This window comes from Bubalus bubalis, chromosome 16 (genome assembly GCF_019923935.1).
Source record: "Bubalus bubalis isolate 160015118507 breed Murrah chromosome 16, NDDB_SH_1, whole genome shotgun sequence".
In the NCBI taxonomy this organism is placed as follows: Eukaryota; Metazoa; Chordata; class Mammalia; order Artiodactyla; family Bovidae; genus Bubalus; species Bubalus bubalis.
In genome coordinates, this window is record NC_059172.1 from 36735581 (window position 1) to 36755575 (window position 19995).

At 36.9% G+C, this 19995-nt stretch overlaps 1 protein-coding gene across 1 annotated transcript; it reads left to right on the forward strand.

Annotated features, from left to right (window-relative positions):
* Positions 1 to 8714: 8714 nt before the first annotated feature.
* Positions 8715 to 9671, forward strand: LOC112579351 (olfactory receptor 52A5-like). The gene has a single exon (XM_025265712.3). It carries the CDS (start codon positions 8715 to 8717, stop codon positions 9669 to 9671), a length of 957 nt encoding a protein of 318 aa, XP_025121497.3.
* The last annotated feature ends 10324 nt before the right edge of the window (positions 9672 to 19995 follow it).

Sequence of the window (19995 nt, forward strand, 5' to 3'; positions counted from 1 at the left end):
TATGCTCTTGCACCTCGTAAGCAGATATCTGGCCAAATAAGCTTTTTCATGATCCTTTTCTCTCTGAATGGTAAGGATCACCATCTTCATTTAGACAATTCTACAAACACTGTAGGCATGTTCAGACCCTTTTCATTTTTATTTTTATTTTTCATATTTCATTTAATTGATTTTTATTTAATTATTAATTAAATTAATAATTAATTAATTTCAAATGAAATTAATTCAAATTTCATTTAATTATTTTTCATATTTCATATTTCTACTAATTTGATGAGTTTTATTAGCCATCTTTTAGTAAAGCTATTTGACTTCAATTTCTAACTGGTTATGATTTTAAACTGTTTTCTTTTTTTAAAAACATTGGGAAATAAATGCCTTTTCTGAAAATTTGCTGTTTCCTAATTTATTTCACAAAAGCATACATTTCTATTAAAAATGCTTTGGAAAATGTCTTATTGATATTCAGGTTTCAAAGGAACTATAATACATGTGTCAACAAAACAAAACAAAACAAAAAATCACATCATTTAGAAAACATATCCCCCACTGTTGTAACAGATTTTAACTAAGTAACATATAAGAATATATATGCCTCTAACATACTACAGCGCTTTGATGGCTTTAGGTTCAAACAGTTTTTGCATATTTTCTAAAAGTATATTGGGAGTCATTCAATAGGTCTATATTGGCCATTGCAATATGTATAAAGAGTAGTGCATCTGTGGTCCTCACCTCCATCTACTTCATGTACTATCTGAAAAGCAGATTTTCTTGAATTTCTGGAAAAATTAAAAAAAAAAATTCAAAAAGAAAATCTTGATTTTCCTGAAAATATTTCATTTAATCATGGGTTCACCTGTTACTTCAGTGGGCTATTGGCACTCTAATAAGTACTGGTTTTGTGTTTTATTTTTTCTAGTGCAGATTCTCAGCTACAGCTGATTCCAATCTGCTCATGTGAATCACTGAGTGCCCAGTGGCGGCAAAGGCACACACACAGTCTGATCCAGGCTGAGCTGGTTTACCTTTATCTGCTCACAATCCTATACCATTGTTTTTTCTGAAAGTGAAAGTTGCTCAGTCGTGACTGACTCTGCGACCCCATGAACTGTAGCCCACCAGGTTCCTCTGTCCACGGAATTCTCCAGGCCAGAATACTGGAGTGGGTTGCCATTCCCTTCTCCAGGGAATCTTCCAGACCCAGGGATCAAAACTAGGTCTCCTGTTTTGCAGGCAGATTCTTTACAGTCTGAGCCACCAGGGAAGCCCATTGCTTTTCCTAGAATGATGATAATTTTATGGCAGTTTAATAGAGGATGAAGTCAGAGAGTCTTTTAATTCAAAAGGAACATGACTAATAAATAATGTCTAACCCAATGATCGGAGAAGGCGATGGCACCCCACTCCAGTACTCTTGCCTGGAAAATCCCATGGGCGGAGGAGCCTGGTAGGCTGCAGTCCATGGGGTCGTTAAGAATCGGACATGAATGAGCAACTTCACTTTCTCTATTCACTTTCATGCATTGCAGAAGGAAATGGCAACCCACTCCAGTATTCTTGCCTGGAGAATTCGAGGGACGGGGGAGCCTGGTGGGCTGCCATCTATGGGGTTGTACAGAGTCAGACACGACTGAAGTAACGCAGCAGCAGCAGCAGCAGCAACCCAATGATACAAGAACAAAATCAGTGTGACTTCAAGTATGGTCAATCTGGTAATCCAGGGTTATTAGCCACTCTCTCTTGTTCTTTTCAGTGAATCAAAGTTTATTCCTTTCTCTTCTTGATACTGAAACTTAAAAACACTATTGTAAAGGCACAAACCTTTCTTTCAACCAAGTAAATAACTCTCATGTGGAAATTGATATCAATTTTAGACACTAAATTTAAAAAAAAATATATACCATCCTTTCATAACAATTCTGAACATAACTGGGCTAATTTGGTGAGAACTGGTTTGGATATGGGATAGATTTGTGTACCAAATTTTACATAGAAGAAGCTCAGAAAATGACCGGTAGCTGAGGCTCTGAGGTGAAAATCCCAGGTCAGCCCCAATCATGGGACTAAACAAGAAGTCAGTGCTTCTCTGACTAAAATTAGATTACAAATATATATATATATATATATATATATATTTACTTCTCTGTCAGCATGTCTTGGATGGTTATTTTGAACATTTCAAGATGTTTGTTTTACCTTTATTGTTTCATTATTTTTGTAAATAAATACCACTGACTTGTTTTGTGCTGTCTTGAGGCACTGTCCTCTTAGAAATTTTTAGAAGGAGGTTCATTTTGGTTCCCAATTCTAAAGTGAAACCAAAGTTTGAGAATTTTTTTAGATGCAGAACCAGCTATTAGAGATAAATCTTATATGCTCTGAACGTGCCTTTCTTTTCATTCCTGTCTCCAGTGAACCTGAGAGCTCTCCAGGGATTGGTGAAAACCAATCCCCAGGTGCATCCTATAGTATAAAGCATTCACTCTTCAGTATCTGAAATGTCACAACGTTTTCTACTTTATGGTTTCTATTTGTATTACCACAGATGATCCCTGGTAAGTCTTTGGGTTTGAGATTCTGCACTGAGTGTGGGAAATTGGAGGATTGGTTTAAAAAAAATGTATATGTCATACAATCCAATTCCAGGATGTAAAAAAAAAAAAGTAATACAATCCTACAGTAGCTGAGTGTTTAGTCACCAGAGAGATGTCTCTCATGCTTTTCACAACATTTCTGACTCACTTAGCCACACTTGGTAACAAATTTTAAAATGAAGTTGAAAAAGAAGGATATTTAGAGATTGGTATCTGTGCTGATAGATTAATGGAAAACTTATTTGTTAAAAGGTCAGGAAATTATACATATTTACTTCCCTCATAGCTCAATTGGTAAAGAATCTGCCTGCAATGCAGGAGATCCTGGTTCAATTCCTGGGTTGGGAAGATCCACTGGAGAAGGGATAGGTTATCCACTCCAGTATTCTTGGGTTTCCCTTGTGGCTCAGGTGGTAAAGAACCCACCTGGATCAGGAAGACCCCTAGAGAAGGGAAAGGCTACCCACTCCAGTATTCCAGCCTGGAGAATCCCATGAACTGTATAGTCCATGGGGTCACAAAGAGTCAGACACGACTGAGCAACTTTCACTTTCACATTCACACTGGAAAAAATGGAGGAAAAACCTGCCCTTCAAGTAATTCAGTAGAAACACTTATTTAGATAAAGTGTTCATTAAATATGACAAGTTATTTGTGAGAACATAAATGCCCATTGATTAATAACTGGCATTTATTGACAAATCAATATATTTTATGTTTCCTTCCAACTATTTAGATGGATTTTGTCATTAATAATCAAAGTCACATGGTAATTAGTTTCTATCTATGAATATTGCTTTAGAAATAAAGAAATTGATACAATTCAAAGTTTTATAACTGGGTGCAGAGAAGGCAAACGTTAAGTTGTAGCATCCAGATTTTAAACTCTCTTGGCTGACCGCAGATCTTGGGCAATTAACTGCCATGACCAATGGCTATTATAATCATTGAATTGAAGATTTAGGACTTTAAGAAGAAATTAAGAAGGAAGCCATTTAAGGCTCATTATAAAGAATATCTATTTGACATTTGGAGCTGTCCTGAAATATGGCATGCTATCTCAGAAACAAGCAGTCCTCTATATTCACGAGGACTTGAGACAGAAGGGTGGGTGAATGTCAGAGAGCTCATAGAGGAAAGATTCCTGAGATTGTAGAAAGTGTGGAATTAGAGCCCTGAATTCCTTAAATCTTTTACATCTTGAAATTTAGCTGATTCAAAATTGGGGTTGTAACACTAATAATTCATGTTTTATGCTGTAAACATGCTGCTGCTGCTAAGTCGCTTCAGTCGTGTCCGACTCTGTGCTACCCCATAGACAGCAGCCCACCAGGCTCCCCCATCCCTGGGATTCTCCAGGCAAGAACACTGGAGTGGGTTGCCATTTCCTTGTCCAAGGCATGAAAGTGAAAAGTGAAAGTGAAGTCGCTCAGTCAATCCAGGTAATTTTACCCTGGCTTATGAATTTCAAGAGCTTAAGATACCTTTCCTCAGTCTTCTAAATCTGTTTACATTTGTATACAGAGTTCCTTTCAGCTTTTCTTTTGTCATCCATAGCTGAATTTCTCAAGGAAAAAGCTCCTTTAGCCTCATCTCTCCTTAATTTCTGCTGCATAAAGTCAATGAGTCTCACAGATTTTTATTCCTTGTTATTCTTTTGGTATACCATAATAGTTCATAATGTAATGTATGGGCTCTCATTAGTATCATTCTGACTGGGTCTCTTTACACTTAGCTGCCATATCTTACAAGCCATTCATCAAACTGCCAACAGAGGGAATTCTTCACCTTGCAAAAAAAGTGTCCTTCCACCAAAAATATAAAACCATTTGGTTTAAAACACTTTACATTTGATATTATTTCCTTTTATTAGCCATCATTTCTGCTTATGAAATGATTTATATGTGAAAAATATTTGTATGGAGACAATGTCACCATATCTCACATGAAAGTGAAAGTAAAGTCGCTCAGTCGTGTCCGACTCTTAGTGACCCCATGGACTGTAGCCCACCAAGCTCCTCTGTCCATGGGATTCTCCAGGCAAGAATACTGGATTGGGTTGTCCTTTCCTTCTCCAGGGGATCTTTCCAACCGAGATCGAACCCAGGTCTCCCGCATTGCAGGCAGACGCTTTAACAACCAGGAAGCCCTTGTGATTTTTGTACAAATTATTTTCTTTTACCATGCCTGTCTAAGTCTCTTTTATCTAGTAATTTCTACTGAAAAATTATTCCCCTTCATAGGCAATTTATTCTGCCCATTTTGATTAAAAGAACATAATCATTCATTCTTATTAATTTAAAAGTGCTTTTTCTGTATAACTGTATAATAATGTTTAGCAACCAGGGTGATGTGCTTTTCCCTACACATCTATGGGCTATTTGGTGACATCTAAATACCTTTTGAGTGCCAAGATGAGCGAGAGCTACTGAAATCTAATGTGTACAAAATAAGGATGTTGTAAACCTCTACAAATGCAGAGAATTACCCCAAAACAAAAATTTATCTGACCTATACCTTGGTGGCCCCCCGGTAGCTCAGTGGTAAGGACTCTGCCTGCAATGTAGGAGTCCTAGGTTCAACCCCTGGGTCAGGAAGATCCGGTCCACTGGAGAAGGAAATGGCAACCCACTCCAGTATTTTTCCCTGGGAAATCCTGTGGACAGAGGAGCATAGTGGGCCATAGTCTACCAGGTCACAAGGAGTCACACACTACTTAGCAACTAAACATCAACATATCTTGGTAACTGTACCATGCTTAGGAAACAGTGCCCAGAAAATTGTCATTAGGACTCATGAAGTTAGAATCAATGAAAAAATTAATCTAAGAAGCAAGTTTAAAATTTTATTTGGGCCAAATTGAAGATTATAATCCAGGAACAACATCTCAGAAAAATCTGTGGACTGTTCCCTCTATTTGAAATGAAAGCACAGTTATATAAATTTTAGGGCAAAGAAAGTTGTACTTTGAATGATGTATTATTGATGTTTTATATAATCCAGATCTCCAAGAACAACGTGGTGGGTCATTGCAACCCCTTATAAGATTAAGAAGGAATGTTACCTTTTAAGGAGTTGTGGTGTCAGGAGAATATTTTACTTTCTAATGAAGCAGGTATTTCTGTCCTTGGGCTAGTTTGGTCTGATGCTTAAGACAGATAAACAATGCAATCTAGGGGGAGAGAAGAGGTCAAAGGCGGAGAAAATAATTTCATGTTTAAATTATTTGTCTTCTCCATAAAATAAGAATTTTCTTTCTCAGTAGGAATGTAAAACTATCATCTGGAAAGGTACATTTTTCATAAGAGATATTGTCTTTTAGATTGAAGGCACACTTTTCTATTTCTGTATCTGCTCATTTGTTTACTGCTCTCTTCTCTTTTGCTCACTTTCCTTTCTGCAATTATTCACAATATTAACTTACCTATAGCTATGGCTTCCATGTTTTATGGATTCTCTGGGTCAAGTATTCCTTATACAGCCATGTTAAATTGCTCAAATATTCTGGATAAAGAGAGTAGCCTGTATTTTTGAGTCAAACCATAGAGATTGTTAGCAAGTATATGGATACCATGATGTTCCAAATGGGGTCCTATGCCAGACAAGTAGCATCTAACAAACATGTACTATAATGTATATAGTAAAACTATTTAGTAAATTAAGAAGCTAACCTAAGAGTTGTTCTCTTTCAGATCCTGAGAGGAACAATCTCACTGAAATTTTTTGTGTATTTTAATACAATCCATCCTGATTTAGCTGTCTGAATGTATCTCCTAATATTTACTGAATTATAGCTGTAAAATTTCAGAAGACACAAATTACTTTTTTGTTTTACCTAGATCAGTATCCCATATAATTTAGAACAAAGTACATTTACTTATGGGTTTCCCTGGTGTCTCACTGGCAAAGAATATGCCTCTCAGTGCAGGAGATGAGGGTTCGATTCCTGGGTTGGAAGATCCCCTGAAGGAGGAAATGGCAACCCACTCCATGGCAACTTCCCTGGGAAATCCCATGGACAGAGGAGGGCTACAGTTCATGGGGTAGCAAAAGAGTCAGTCATGACTTAGCGACTGAACAACAACAAATATTTATTTATAAATTAACAAGTCTTAGTTTTTCATTTGAGAAGGAAATGGCAACCCAGTCCAGTATTCTTGCCTGGAGAATTGCAGGGATGGGGGAGCCTGGTGGGCTGCAGTCTGTACGGTCGCAGAGTCGGACACGACTGAAGCGACTTAGCAGCAGCAGCTTTTCATTAATAAAATAGGATAATGGTGCCAATATAATAGTCAGAGGAAAATTAAAAATTTACAAACTTAAAAAGATAATATAATACTTATTTAACAATGTTTGACACTACTTTTTGAGTTTCAAGCACTCAGCACAATGTAAGTACTTCATAGTTATATGATAAATACATTGATATTTGTTCTATAGCTGGTGTAAATAATGCTTTGATTATAGTGGATGCTTAATTAATATGTATTTAATAAAATCATTAGGAAATAAACTTCTCAAATGTTAATTTCTGATTTGAAAAACATCTGCTTTGGTATATTGTGTATTCGCTCCAAGAAGAATTCCTAAACATGAGTGTCCAAAAGGAAAGCCTTGTTCATAGAGGAATAAGTTTTAAGAAAAGTAAGCAACAAATGCTCTTGCAATTGACCTCAGGTGGGATAGATATATCTTTTTGTCTGTGAGAGAATCTAAGCTTATCAGGGGAGATAACTTGAAGGATGATGGAGAGGATATGAGCAGAGATTTTTCTTATTCCAAATCTGTTGTTTTAGGACTTTCTCATAGTCTTTGTTTTATATTTGCTTTAATGGTTCCAAAAAGGAGTTTTACAATTAGTCAAAAAATATTTACTAATTAGTAAATTAATATTTTGCTTTTCCTGGGGTTAAACACACACATATCCGTATACATGTATTCACAGAAGAAATAGTAGGGAATTGTCAGCCTGGAAAAACCCCAAAGAGTTTGGAAAATGATAAGACAAAGTCACTTATAGGAGGTCCTGAAAGCAAATAGTGGTATGAATGAAGTATCTACTGAAGGGCAGAGACAAATAAGGAGCTGACTCTGGTTCTATGAAATACAATTGTGTAAAAGAAAAATGTTAACTATAGAAATTGTATTTTGAGTGGCTATTAGATGCATAAGGCTCTAAGTAAAGGAAACATTACATTTAACACAAGTTCTTATATTATTGCAAATAATTAAGAAAAAATAGCTTTTCAGACCTAATGGTTATTTGTAAAGAGGGAGAAGAACAGAAGACTTAGATTGACACTTGAAATTGAATACAAGTGATATGTACATAGCAGGGCATAGAACAAATCTTAAAGGAACTCCTAAGGATATGGGGATAACATCCATGACTTTTAAAAGTAATGGATTTATTTCCTGAGAGCTTAAGTGGAGGACGGTAAAGATGTGGGGCTCATTTTTGGGAAAACACTGAAAGTTTGAATAATTAGTTTAAAGCACTTGGAGAGAATGTATTTCTGAGGGATCTGGCCAAGAAGAAACCAATTTAAGAGAAAAAAGAAAAAAAAAAAAAAAACAGTGAGCTGCAAAACTGAAAAATATTCTAATCAAACTTGCTTTCTGATTATGACCAAACAGAAAGATTTACCACTACTATAGATCCTTCATGCCAGATCTAGGTACAGTCTAATCTTCAAATTCATTACTTTGAATTAGATGAAAATTTCCCTCAATTCCAATTGGTAGGTGACCAAAAAAGAAAGAAAGCACTGATGATTAGCACTCACAAAAGCACAAGCTAAGGGGAATTTCTTTCAGTAGTCATGGACCAGAAAGAAGCCATACAGTATGTCCACTTAATTTTTCTCACTGAAAAAAAAAAAAAAAAAGGACATGCAGAAACATAGAATCTGATGATTGGTTACTTAAAGACATTGAGAAAAGAGATGGAAAATTAGAGATCAGTCATTGGGCAGAGAAAGTAAGATGGTATCCTCCTAGTCTAACTAAAGTATATTTTGCTGAAATAACTCATTCTAATTTTTAATTTTGCAGTTTTAACAGGAGTTAAAAGATGACATAGAAGTAGCACTTCTTGATACTACTACTCAGATCACCATGCTCAGACCCAATGGCTCAGTCTTCACGCCCTTGGTACTAACACTCATCGGGATTCCTGGCCTGGAGTCAGTGCAGTGTTGGATCGGGATTCCATTCTGTTTCATGTACCTTATGGCAGTGATTGGGAATACATTAATTTTAGTGATAATCAAATATGAAAACAGCCTTTATAGTCCAATGTACATTTTTCTGGCCATGTTGGGGGCCACAGACATTGCACTTAGCATGTGTATTCTTCCCAAAATGTTAGGCATCTTTTGGTTTCATTTGACAGAGATTTCCTTTGATGCCTGTCTTCTACAAATGTGGCTTATTCACACATTCAAGGCAACCGAATCAGGTGTTTTACTGGCCATGGCCCTAGATCGCTATGTGGCCATCTGTAACCCCTTGAGACATGCCAGCATCTTCTCCCAAAAACTCTTGACTCACATTGGAATCGGTGTGATACTCAGGGCTGTCGTTCTTGTAGCACCATGCATAGTGCTTATCAAATATCGTCTTAAATTCTACCGAACCACAGTCATCTCCCACTCTTACTGTGAGCACATGGCCATTGTGAAACTGGCTACTGAAGATGTACGGATCAACAAGATATTAGGTCTGTTTGTTGCCTTCACTATCTTAGGATTTGACATCAGCTTTATCACTTTGTCCTATGTTCAGATCTTTGTCACTGTCTTTCAACTGCCCCAGAAGGAAGCAAGATTGAAAGCCTTTAATACATGCATCGCTCATATTTGTGTCTTCCTGCAGTTCTATCTCCTTGGCTTCTTCTCTTTCTTCACACACAGGTTTGGTTCTCACATACCACCATATGTTCATATCCTTTTATCCAGCCTTTACCTTTTTGTTCCACCTTTTCTCAACCCAATCGTCTATGGAGTGAAGACCAAACAAATTTGTGACCATGTCCTGAAAATGATCTTCTCCAAAAGACATCCTGATCATTAGTGGCTCCTTCTGTAGAGACTTTAGGTTAGTTTAAAGTAGCAACTTTAATATGGTGAAAAGTTACATCATGAACGATCTGAAAACAATCTTTAAAGCTCAAATGCTGATAATTTAACAAACCCTCAAATACTTAAAAACTTTGGTTTGCTCTTCACATAAAGAACAAGCTCCCTTATGCTGAGATTTCAAATTGTTTCTTTTACTCTTGTTTGGTCCTGTTTATTTAAACCTAGAATGTCCCTTCTAGCAGCACATATTGACAGCAAAATTGAAGAAAAGAGCACTTCATTTCCAGTAATTTTCAAGCACCATGAACTATATCAATATTTTCAGGCTGCTTAACCAATTCAAAACTATAATTCTAGCTATGTTTCACTTTCTAATATTTGTTTATGAATCTATATTTTGATTTTTTGAAAACACTTATCTATTTTTTTCAATTTCTCTGAATAACTGATGAATATATAAACTATGTAAAATTAGTAACATCAATATCAGAAATATAATATCTGTATGATGCTGTCCAAAGTCTATAAACACTGAGGAGTTTTCACAGGAAAGCATGCATTAAAAAATATTAATAAAGATGTTAAGCATGTTAAAAAATATACCTTTTTTATCCAAAAAATCCAATCAGTATCTAAATAGAAAACATCTTTTCAGAGAGAAATATTTTAACGATTTTACCCAATTTGAGATTTGCTTGAAATTGGAGCTTTAGTTCTAGCATTGAACACATATGCAAATACATTTTCACTGCATTTAGAAATTTCATACTGCAAGTATCTTGAGTAGAGGAACTGTGTCTAATTGGTGCTTTTATCCACAGTAAGGTAATGCTTGGGAGAAGGCGATGGCATCCCACTCCAGTACTCTTGCCTGGAAAACCCCATGGACGGAGGAGCCTGGTAAGCTGCAATCCATGGGGTCGCGAAGAGTCGGACACGAGTGAGCGACTTCACTTTCACTTTTCACTTTCATGAATTGGAGAAGGAAATGGCAACCCACTCCAGTGTTCTTGCCTGGAGAACCCCAGGGATGGGGGAGCCTGGTGGGCTGCCGTCTATGGGGTCACACAGAGTCGGACATGACTGAAGCGATTTAACAGCAGTAGCAGCAAGGTAATGCTTGAGGCGTCTTCAAACTTCAGAAAAATGACCTTGAATAATGAACAATTAAGACATTTTCTTGCTGTTGATCAATGGTATTCAAAGCCAACAAATTTAGAGACTTTAGGGTAATAAGAAAACTTTGAAAAAAAACGTAGTAAACAGAGATATCTGAATATGTAGTTGTAAACTAACTCATAGTCAAAGAAAGAAATAACCCAACATTTCACTACCAGAAAAAGAAAGAAAAAGGAATCATGTCATTTAAGAGGCAGAAGCAGATAATTATTTTTGAATAAACAATTATGTTGAATAAAGCAGAATGAACTTGTGTCATAACGTACTTTTACAACTGACCTCAGATAGGTTAGATACTGAGCAGTATGTGGAATCTTTGGAATGTTTGCTCTGGACCAAGGATTGAACCCATGCCCCCTGTATTAAAAAGGTAGAGTCTTAACCACTGGATGGCCAGGGAAGTTCTGCACTGAGTTTTTAATAAAATTTTTATAAACCTGAGGTATATGAAGGAAGGAAAAACACACCAAGGAGAGTAATAAAGCAATATGTTAGTGAATCTCCGATGTACAAAAATTTCTTTAATGAGATAACAAAAACTTAATTTTAAATCTGTTACAGCATTAAATGTTTCAAAAAGCTGTGGCAACCATAGTGCATAATGAATAACTGGTGAAGACAGCCACCTCTCAAAAGAAGTAAAATAGCAAATATATGAATTCTTTCCAAGAGGTTATAGCATGTAATGTGCACAAAATGAAGATAAAAAGTTGTGATACCCCTGAATAAGAAACCAAGGCAAATGGAATGTGATGACAATAACCAATTAATTATGCAGGAATTGGGAGAACCATATTCCAAAATATAAAGTGCAAAAAATTGCCGAAGTGCATAAAGTATACTAGAAAAAGCACATACATTTGAAAAGCTCAATAAGAAAAATCAAGCTAGCTGTATCAACCAACAAAACCAAACACATTCCATATGGATCAGAATGCCTGGCTTTATTTATCTTCTGGAGTATGAGAAAAGACAAACAACATAAACCATAAAAGTACATCATCATACATAAAAAGTAATTTTCAAATGAGTTATGTAAGGTATAATATGACTGTGGGTTGACAGTCAAGTTTTTTAAGCCTATAATTAGCTAAAGAAACCAATAATAAGGTATAATAATTGAGCAACTATTTTTTGTCTCTTAAATAGAAGATTATAAATAGGTCACTTAGTAAGAGTTGACAGTTCCGGAGAAAATACAAGCAAAGTAATTACCTTACCTTTCATAAGAATAAATAGTTAGAATTTAAACATTGATTCAGGTGATTAGAAGCAAGTAATATAACCACTAGTGCAGATATATTTTCTTTGATTTTTGAAATATAATTCTTATACAGAAAAGTGAAAATAACCAATTTTGTAAAGTTCATGAAAATAACTTCTAGATGAAGAAACAATTTCTCATTCCTTACAAGTCTTGTGTTGTGTTCCTTCACCATTACAGTCTCTCATTCTTCCTAAAGATAATCTCTATATTAAAAGCTAAAGTAATTATACATTTTTTGTATATATATTTACAACCTAAGCATGCATTCTTAAACCTTATAGTCTAGTTTTGCTGATTTTTCAATTTAATATAACTGGAAGTACATAGTATTGATTTTTTTCTGTTTTTCTTCTTGTGAATTTTTGACTAGAATATTTTTTGTACATCTATCATGTTCATGTTCTTTGCTGCATAAGGTACTATTGTATGAATATACTACAGCTTTTTTACCCATCCTCTGTTTATGGGCATTGAGAAGATTTGATTTTGAAGAACACAACTTTAAACATTGTTGTATATGTATCTTGGTGCACTTAGGGTGATGATTTCTGCATCTAAAAGTCTTGTTGCTAATTCATAGTGTACTGCCAATGTTAGTAAGTGGTGTAATGCATTTCTAAAATGTTGGTTCAATTATATTCACTGGCAGGATAAAAGAACCTTTATTACTGGACATCATTACTAATATTTGATATGCTTATCATCATTTTAGCCATATGGTACATTTATAATAGTAGTTCGTTGTGATTTTAGTTACCATTTTCAAATAAATAATCAGATTAAATCAAATTTTTACATATTTATGATATGATACATTTGGATTTTTTCTATTATTTTCATTAATATTATGAGGTCTTTATATATTTTGATGTAATCTTTTTCTAGATTATACACATTAAAAATGTTTTCTGCCCTTTGTAGAATACTTGAAATATTTTTAAAGAATAGATATCCTAATTAATCAAAATTATCAAATATTTAAATAAGTGCTAGTTGCTTCTGTTGCAGAAATTCAAGGAGGGGAGGGGCTGCCAGGGCCCAAGATTGAGCTCTTGTTTAATACTCAGAAATGAATTATCTGAACAGAGGCACATGTGTTGACAAAGAAGAAACGGTATTAGAGAGGGAAAGGGGCACTGGGGCAGAAGAGCTGGGGCAGAAAGTGTAAGGGGACCCAAGAGAACTGCTCTATTATGTGGCTCAAAGCTTCAGGTTTCATGGTAATCGGCCTAGTTTCTGGGTTGGCCCTGGCCAACCATCTTTCTTGGCCCGTGTTTGCTCTAACTCAGGGATCATCATGGTGGCTCACACACCTCATAGCCTAGATGGATTCTAGCATTATGGGTAATTGGCAGTACATATCATCTCCTTTCTCCTCCTTTTGGCCCCTCTCTAGATTTCCTAGTTTTTTTTTTTTTTTTTTTTTTTTTTTTCAGCTAGTACCATTTCCTTTATCAGCAACTCTCTTTGTGAGATAATTCATGCAACTGATTATCATTGTGCCTGGCCAAAGTAGGTGGTTTCAGTCAATAGTTTCAAACATTTCCACATTGATCTAGGAAATCTTTTCCTCTCATGTGTTTATCAACATAGTCATCTTATATAATGACATTCTTTCTTATTTAGACTAAAATTCATTTAAAATTGCTTTTCAGTTGTAGGTGAAATAGAGAGTATTACATATTTTTAAGCTTCATTATTAAAAATGGCATGTAATTAACTGTACATATTTAAAATGCACTATCCAATGAATCTTGGCATATGCACAAGCTCATAAAACCATTACCATTATCAACCCGTGACTCTCCCAAATTTCCTCATGTGCATTTATAATGCTGTACTTGGGTAGATACCCATCTTCAGGCAACCACATATCTATTTGAAATCACTAAATGTCAATTTGAGTTTCTAAAATTTTATGTAAATGTGAGACAAGAGGGAAGGGAGCAGGCACAACTTTTGAAAGAATTACATAGTCTGAGGACATGAAATAAACTGATAGAATCAAATGGGTCCAAGATGGTAAATGGCTTGACTTCCACTAAAACTTGAGCCTCACTATATGCTCATTGTAACACATCAGTAAGCTAAATGACACACCCACAGGCACCATGACAATTTCAAGGCCATCAAAGACTAAAACGTGGGTAGTGGCTCAGTTCCTGGAAATCTCCACCCCTTCCCCAAAATGGTTGGAATAATCCTCCCACTCATTAGCCTATGAAATTATCCATCCCATAAAAATTAGCCACAACATATTTTGAGGCTGCTCTCACCTTCTGAGATGGTGCGCACTCTGTCAAGTGTATTTCTCTCTAAATAATTCCACTTCTTACCTGTCAGTTTGTCTCTCACTGAATTCATTGATGAGACATCAAGAATCTGAGCTTCATTAAGTCCCAAGATCAAGTGTGATCTCAGTTTAAAGACAATGAATTCAAGTCTCAATCTGGGTTTTGGCTGAGTTCAACTCCCAATCAGAGATACATGGTTTCAAATGTGGTAATACCATATGTAATTTCATTTTTGGTCTTTTTTTTTTTTTTTTCTCCCTCTCACTTACCTCAATTATTTTCCAAGGCATTCATCAATAGTTCTTTTTTTTTGATGTTAAATATTATTTTGTTTTATGGATATACCACAATTCATTTATCCTTTCACTTATGGATATTTGGGTTCTTTACAGCATGTATATATTTTTATTCAGTCATGTTCATTTGCAGGGGATAAGGAATGAACATGAGGGATATTTTGACTCTGTCATATATTGGATGAGCTCTAATAGAGCCAGAGAAGAGTAAAGGAATTAAAAACATAACAGATAACCATAGTAAGATGAAATATGAATAGTGAAAGAGATAATAGACAGTTGAAATATGGTAATATCACCAGATTAGATGCACCTCGTTGTGTTAAAACTATTGTTGAAATCAGAATGAGAGAGAGTGTGCTGTTAAAAATGCAGGAAAGCATATTGGAAATAATCATCAGGTATAGAATACCTAGGAACTGTGAAAAGAGGGTAGGAAATGCAGTGGAGGTGGTATAAAAATGTAATTCAAATGTATTGATACATCTCTCAGTAGACAACTGCTGAGTTACATAGGTTTTCAGTTATTATGCTTAATTTCTTTAGTGTATCCTTTATTAATCATAACACTTTTGAGGGGAAAAAAGATATATGAATGTTTTCCTGGTCCAGTACTTGGCAAACAAGTTGAAATGGAGCAGGACCTTGTGGGGGCTGCCCTGGGAACAAAAGCACTCTCAAGTCTCCTATTCCTTATTTACAGGGGAAGACTTCAGTCTCTTAGACCTTTCTGAATTCCAAAGGGCTGATTCAAATAGCTACTAACAAAGGAAGTGAAAGAATGCAAAAATAAAGCAGTCAAGAAAAAGTGTGGAGATAATGTAGAGCCCTCTTGCTGGTAACTCTTCAAGGGATACATATAACAATCTGATACATAGTTTGAGTTCTACTGTGGGAACTAAGGCCTCTACTCAAGTGGAGGATGGTAACTTTTGATTGACATGGACATAGACCCCAGACTGGCCAGAAGCAGAAGGCTGCTAACTGAAATTCCTAGAATATCCTGTTACCACACCACCAAACAATCAGAAGAAAGTCACACACTCTGTAGCCTTCCCCACAAATTTGCCTTTAAATACTCTTCCTCAAGGCCAGAGGGAGTTTGGACTTTTTGAGCATGTTCAGTTCGGTTCAGTTCAGTCATTCAGTCATGTCCAACTCTTTGAGACCCCATGAACTGCAGCACACCAGGCCTCCCTGTCCATCATCAACTCCAGGACTCTATCCAAACTCATGTCCATTGAGTCGGTGATGCCATCTAACCACCTCATCCTCTGTCGTCCCCTTCTCCTCATGCCTTCAAATTTCCCAACATCAGGGTCTTTTCAAATGAGTCATTTCTTCGCATCAGGTGGCCAAAATATTAGAGTTTCAGTTTCAACATCAGTTCCTCCAATGAACACCCAGGACTGATTTCCTTTAGGAGGGACTGGTAGGATCTCCTTGAAGTCCAAGGGACTCTCAAGAGTCTTCTTCAACACCACAGTTCAAAAGCATCAATTCTTTTGCATTCAGCTTTCTTTAGAGTCCAACTCTCACATCCATACATGACTACTGGAAAAACCATAGCCTTGACTAGAGGAAACTTTGTTGACAAAATAATGTCTCTGCTTTTTAATATGCTGTCTAGGTTGGTCCTAACTTCCCTTCCAAGGAGTAAGCATCTTTTAATTTCATGGCTGCAGTCAACATCTTCAGTGATTTTGGAGCCCCCCCAAAATAAAGTCAGCCAGTGTTTCCACTGTTTCCCCGTCTATTTGCCAGAAAGTGATGGGACCAGATGCCACGATCTTCGTTTTCTGAATGTTGAACTTTAAGCCAACTTTTTCACTCTCCTCTTTCACCTTCATCAAGAGGCTCTTTAGTTCTTCTTCACTTTCTGCCATAAAGGTGGTGTCATCTGCATATCTGAGGTTATTGATATTTCTCCTGGCAATCTTGATTCCAGCTTGTGCTTCTTCCAGCCCAGCATTTCTCATGATGTACTCTGCCTATAAGTTAAATTAGCAGGGTGACAATATACAGCCTTGATGTACTCTTTCTCCTATTTGGAACCAGTCTGTTGTTTCATGTCCAGTTCTAACTGTTGCTTCTTGACCTGCATACAGATTTCTCAAGAGGCAGGTCAGGTGGTCTGGTATTCCCATCTCTTTCAGAAGTTTCCACAGTTTATTGTGATCCACACAGTCAAAAGCTTTGGCATAGTAAATAAAGTAGAAATAGATGTTTTTCTGGAACTCTCTTGCTTTTTCGATGATCCAGGGGATGTTGGCAATTTGATCTCTGGTTCCTCTGTCTTTTCTAAAACCAGCTTGAACATCTGGAAGTGCATGCTTCATGTACTGTTGAAGCCTGGCTTGGAGAGTTTTGAGCATTACTTTATTAGTGTGTGAGATGAGTGCAATTGTGTGGTAGTTTGAGCCTTCTTTGTCATTGCTTTTCTTTGGGATTGAAATGAAAACTGACTTTTTCTAGTCCTGTGACCACTGTTGAGTTTTCAAAAAAAAAAAAAAAAAAGAAATGCAAAAAAGCAAAATGGCTGTCTGGGGAGGCCTTACAAATAGCTGTGAAAAGAAGAGCAGCAAAAAGCAAAGGAGAAAAGGAAAGATATACCCATTTAAATGCAGAGTTCCAAAGAATAGCAAGGAGAGATAAAAAAGCCTTTCTCAGTGATCAATGCAAAGAAATAGAGGAAAACAATAGAATGGGAAAGACCAGAGTGCTCTTCAAGAAAATTAGAGATACCAAGGGAATATTTCATGCAGAGATGGGCACAATAAAGGACAGAAATGATATGGACCTAACAGAGGCAGAAGATATTAAGAAGAGGTGACAAGAATACACAGAAGAACTATACAGAAAAGATCTTCATGAGCCAGTTAATCATGATGGTGTGACCACTCATCTAGAGCCAGACATCCTGGAATGTGAAGTCAAGTGGGCCTTAGGAAGTATCACTATGAACAAAGCTAGTAGAGGTGGTGGAATTCCAGTTTGAGCATGAGTTGCTCACATTCCTTGCTTTATCCTTGAAATAAAACAGTTCCTGCTCTAAATCCCAACTTTTCAGTTTCCTTGTTCTCCTGTGCTTTGCTCATAGGAGTTTGACAAGGAAGTTGTTTTCAAATAGGATATAAGTACTATTGTATTCAGTGTTAAATTACTCCATAATATTAGACTTTCTGGAATTAACACCAAAAAAAGATTTTTTCTTTTTTTTCATCATAGGGGACTGGAGTGCAAAAGTAGGAAGTCAGGAGATACCTGGAGGAAGAGTCAAGTTTGGCTTTGGAGTACAAAATAAAGCAGGGCAGAATCTAACAAAGTTTTGCCTGGAGAATGCACTGGTTATAGCAAACACTGTTATAGCAACTTCTTCCAACAACACAAGAGACAACTCTACACATGGACATTACCAGATGGTCAATATCAAAATCAGATTAATCATATTCTTTGTAGCTAAAGATGGAGAAGTGTATTGCCACTATACAGTCAACAAAAACCAGAGTGGGAGCTGACATTCAAAAATTGAAGATCATGGCGTCCAGTCCCCTCACTTCATGGCAAATAAAAAGGGAAACAATGAAAACAGTGACAGACTTTATTTTCTTGGGCTCCAGATCACTGCAGATGGTGACTGCAGCCATGAAATTAAAAGACACTTGCTCCTTGGAAGAACAGCTATGGCAAACCTAGACAGCTATTAAAAAGCAGAGACATTACTTACTGACAAAGTCTGTACAGTCAAAGCTATTTTTTGCAGTAGTCATGTATGGATGTGAGAGTTGACCATAAGAAAGCCTGAGTGCCGCATAAGAATCCATGCTTTTGAACTCTGGTGTTGGAGAAGACTCTTGAGTGTCTCTTGGACTACAAGGAGGTCAAACCAGTCAATCCTAAAGGAAATCAGTCTTGAATATTCATCAGAAGGACTGATGCTGAAGCTGAAGCTCCAATACTCTGGCTACCTGATGAAAAGAGCTGACTCATTAAAAAAAAAAAAAAAAAAAAAAAAACCTGATCCTGGGAAAGATTGAGGGCAGGAGGAGAAACGGGCAACAGAGGACAAGACGGTTAGATGGCATCACCAAATCAATGGACATGAGCTTGAGCAAACCCTGGGGGATGGTGAAGGATAGGGAAGCCTGGTGTGCTGCAGTTCATGGGGTTACAAAGAGACACAACTGAACAACTGAGCAACAAAATATAGTTAAGCATATAGAAGTTCCTGTGATCAAGACATTGTAGGAAAAGTCTAGATCTCCATTTCTGATAAGATCTATCTCTTTAACCTCCTATCTCTTGAGACAGGAAGTACACAATCCGTGCATTGCTGACTTCTTTTTCCCTTTATCTTTGAAAGTCTTACTTCTTTCAGAGCTTGCATGTTTGCTAAGAGGCTTCAGTCATGTCTGACTCTTTGTGACCCTATGGACTCTAGCCTGGAGGTCTCCTCTGTCCATAGGATTCTCCAGGCAAGAATGCTGGAGTAGGTTGCCATGCCCTTCTCCAGGGGATCTTCCTGACCCAGGGTTCAAACCCATATTTCTTATGTCTCTCTTCTGTATTGTCAGGTGGGTTCTTTACCACTAGTGCCACCTAGGAAGCTCCTTATAGAACTTGCTAAGCAACAAAGCCCCATCTGCCCTACCATTTGCAAACACATTCCTGCCTAGATCACTGATATGCATCTGGAAGTCTTTGGAATGACACTGAATGTTCAAGAGTAAATAAGTAGAGTGAATAAGAAGAGGCAGTTGTTTGCTTTATTTCCAATTGCATTTCCTTAAAAAGCATGAGATAAAGTAGGCCAATTTGCTCAGTCATTGAGTGGAGTCCTACTCTATGAAACTTTCCAACTTGGTGTTTCTTTTCTGTGTCACCTATGTGAGAATAAGTGAAAGTGAAGTCGCTCAGTCATGTCCAACTCTTCATGACCCAATGGATGGTAGCCTACCAGGCTCCTCTGTCCGTGGGATTTTTCAGGCAATAGTACTGGAGTGGATTGCCATTTCCTTCTCCAGGGGATCTTCCCAACACAGGGCTCAAACCCGGGTCTTCCACATTGTAAACAGACGCTTTACCATCTGAGCCACATGTGTGAGTGCTCATGTGAGAATAAGAGGAATACCAACTTCTAGTGCTCCAGGAAGCACAATTGCTCTCTTTGATAAAGACAGCATTGTCATCTCTTGCTGGACTAGATACATCCAGTCTCCTGGAAATTGAGTGAGAAGAGTATCCCAATAAATGTTAATTTCCTTCTAGCCTCTCCTTCTT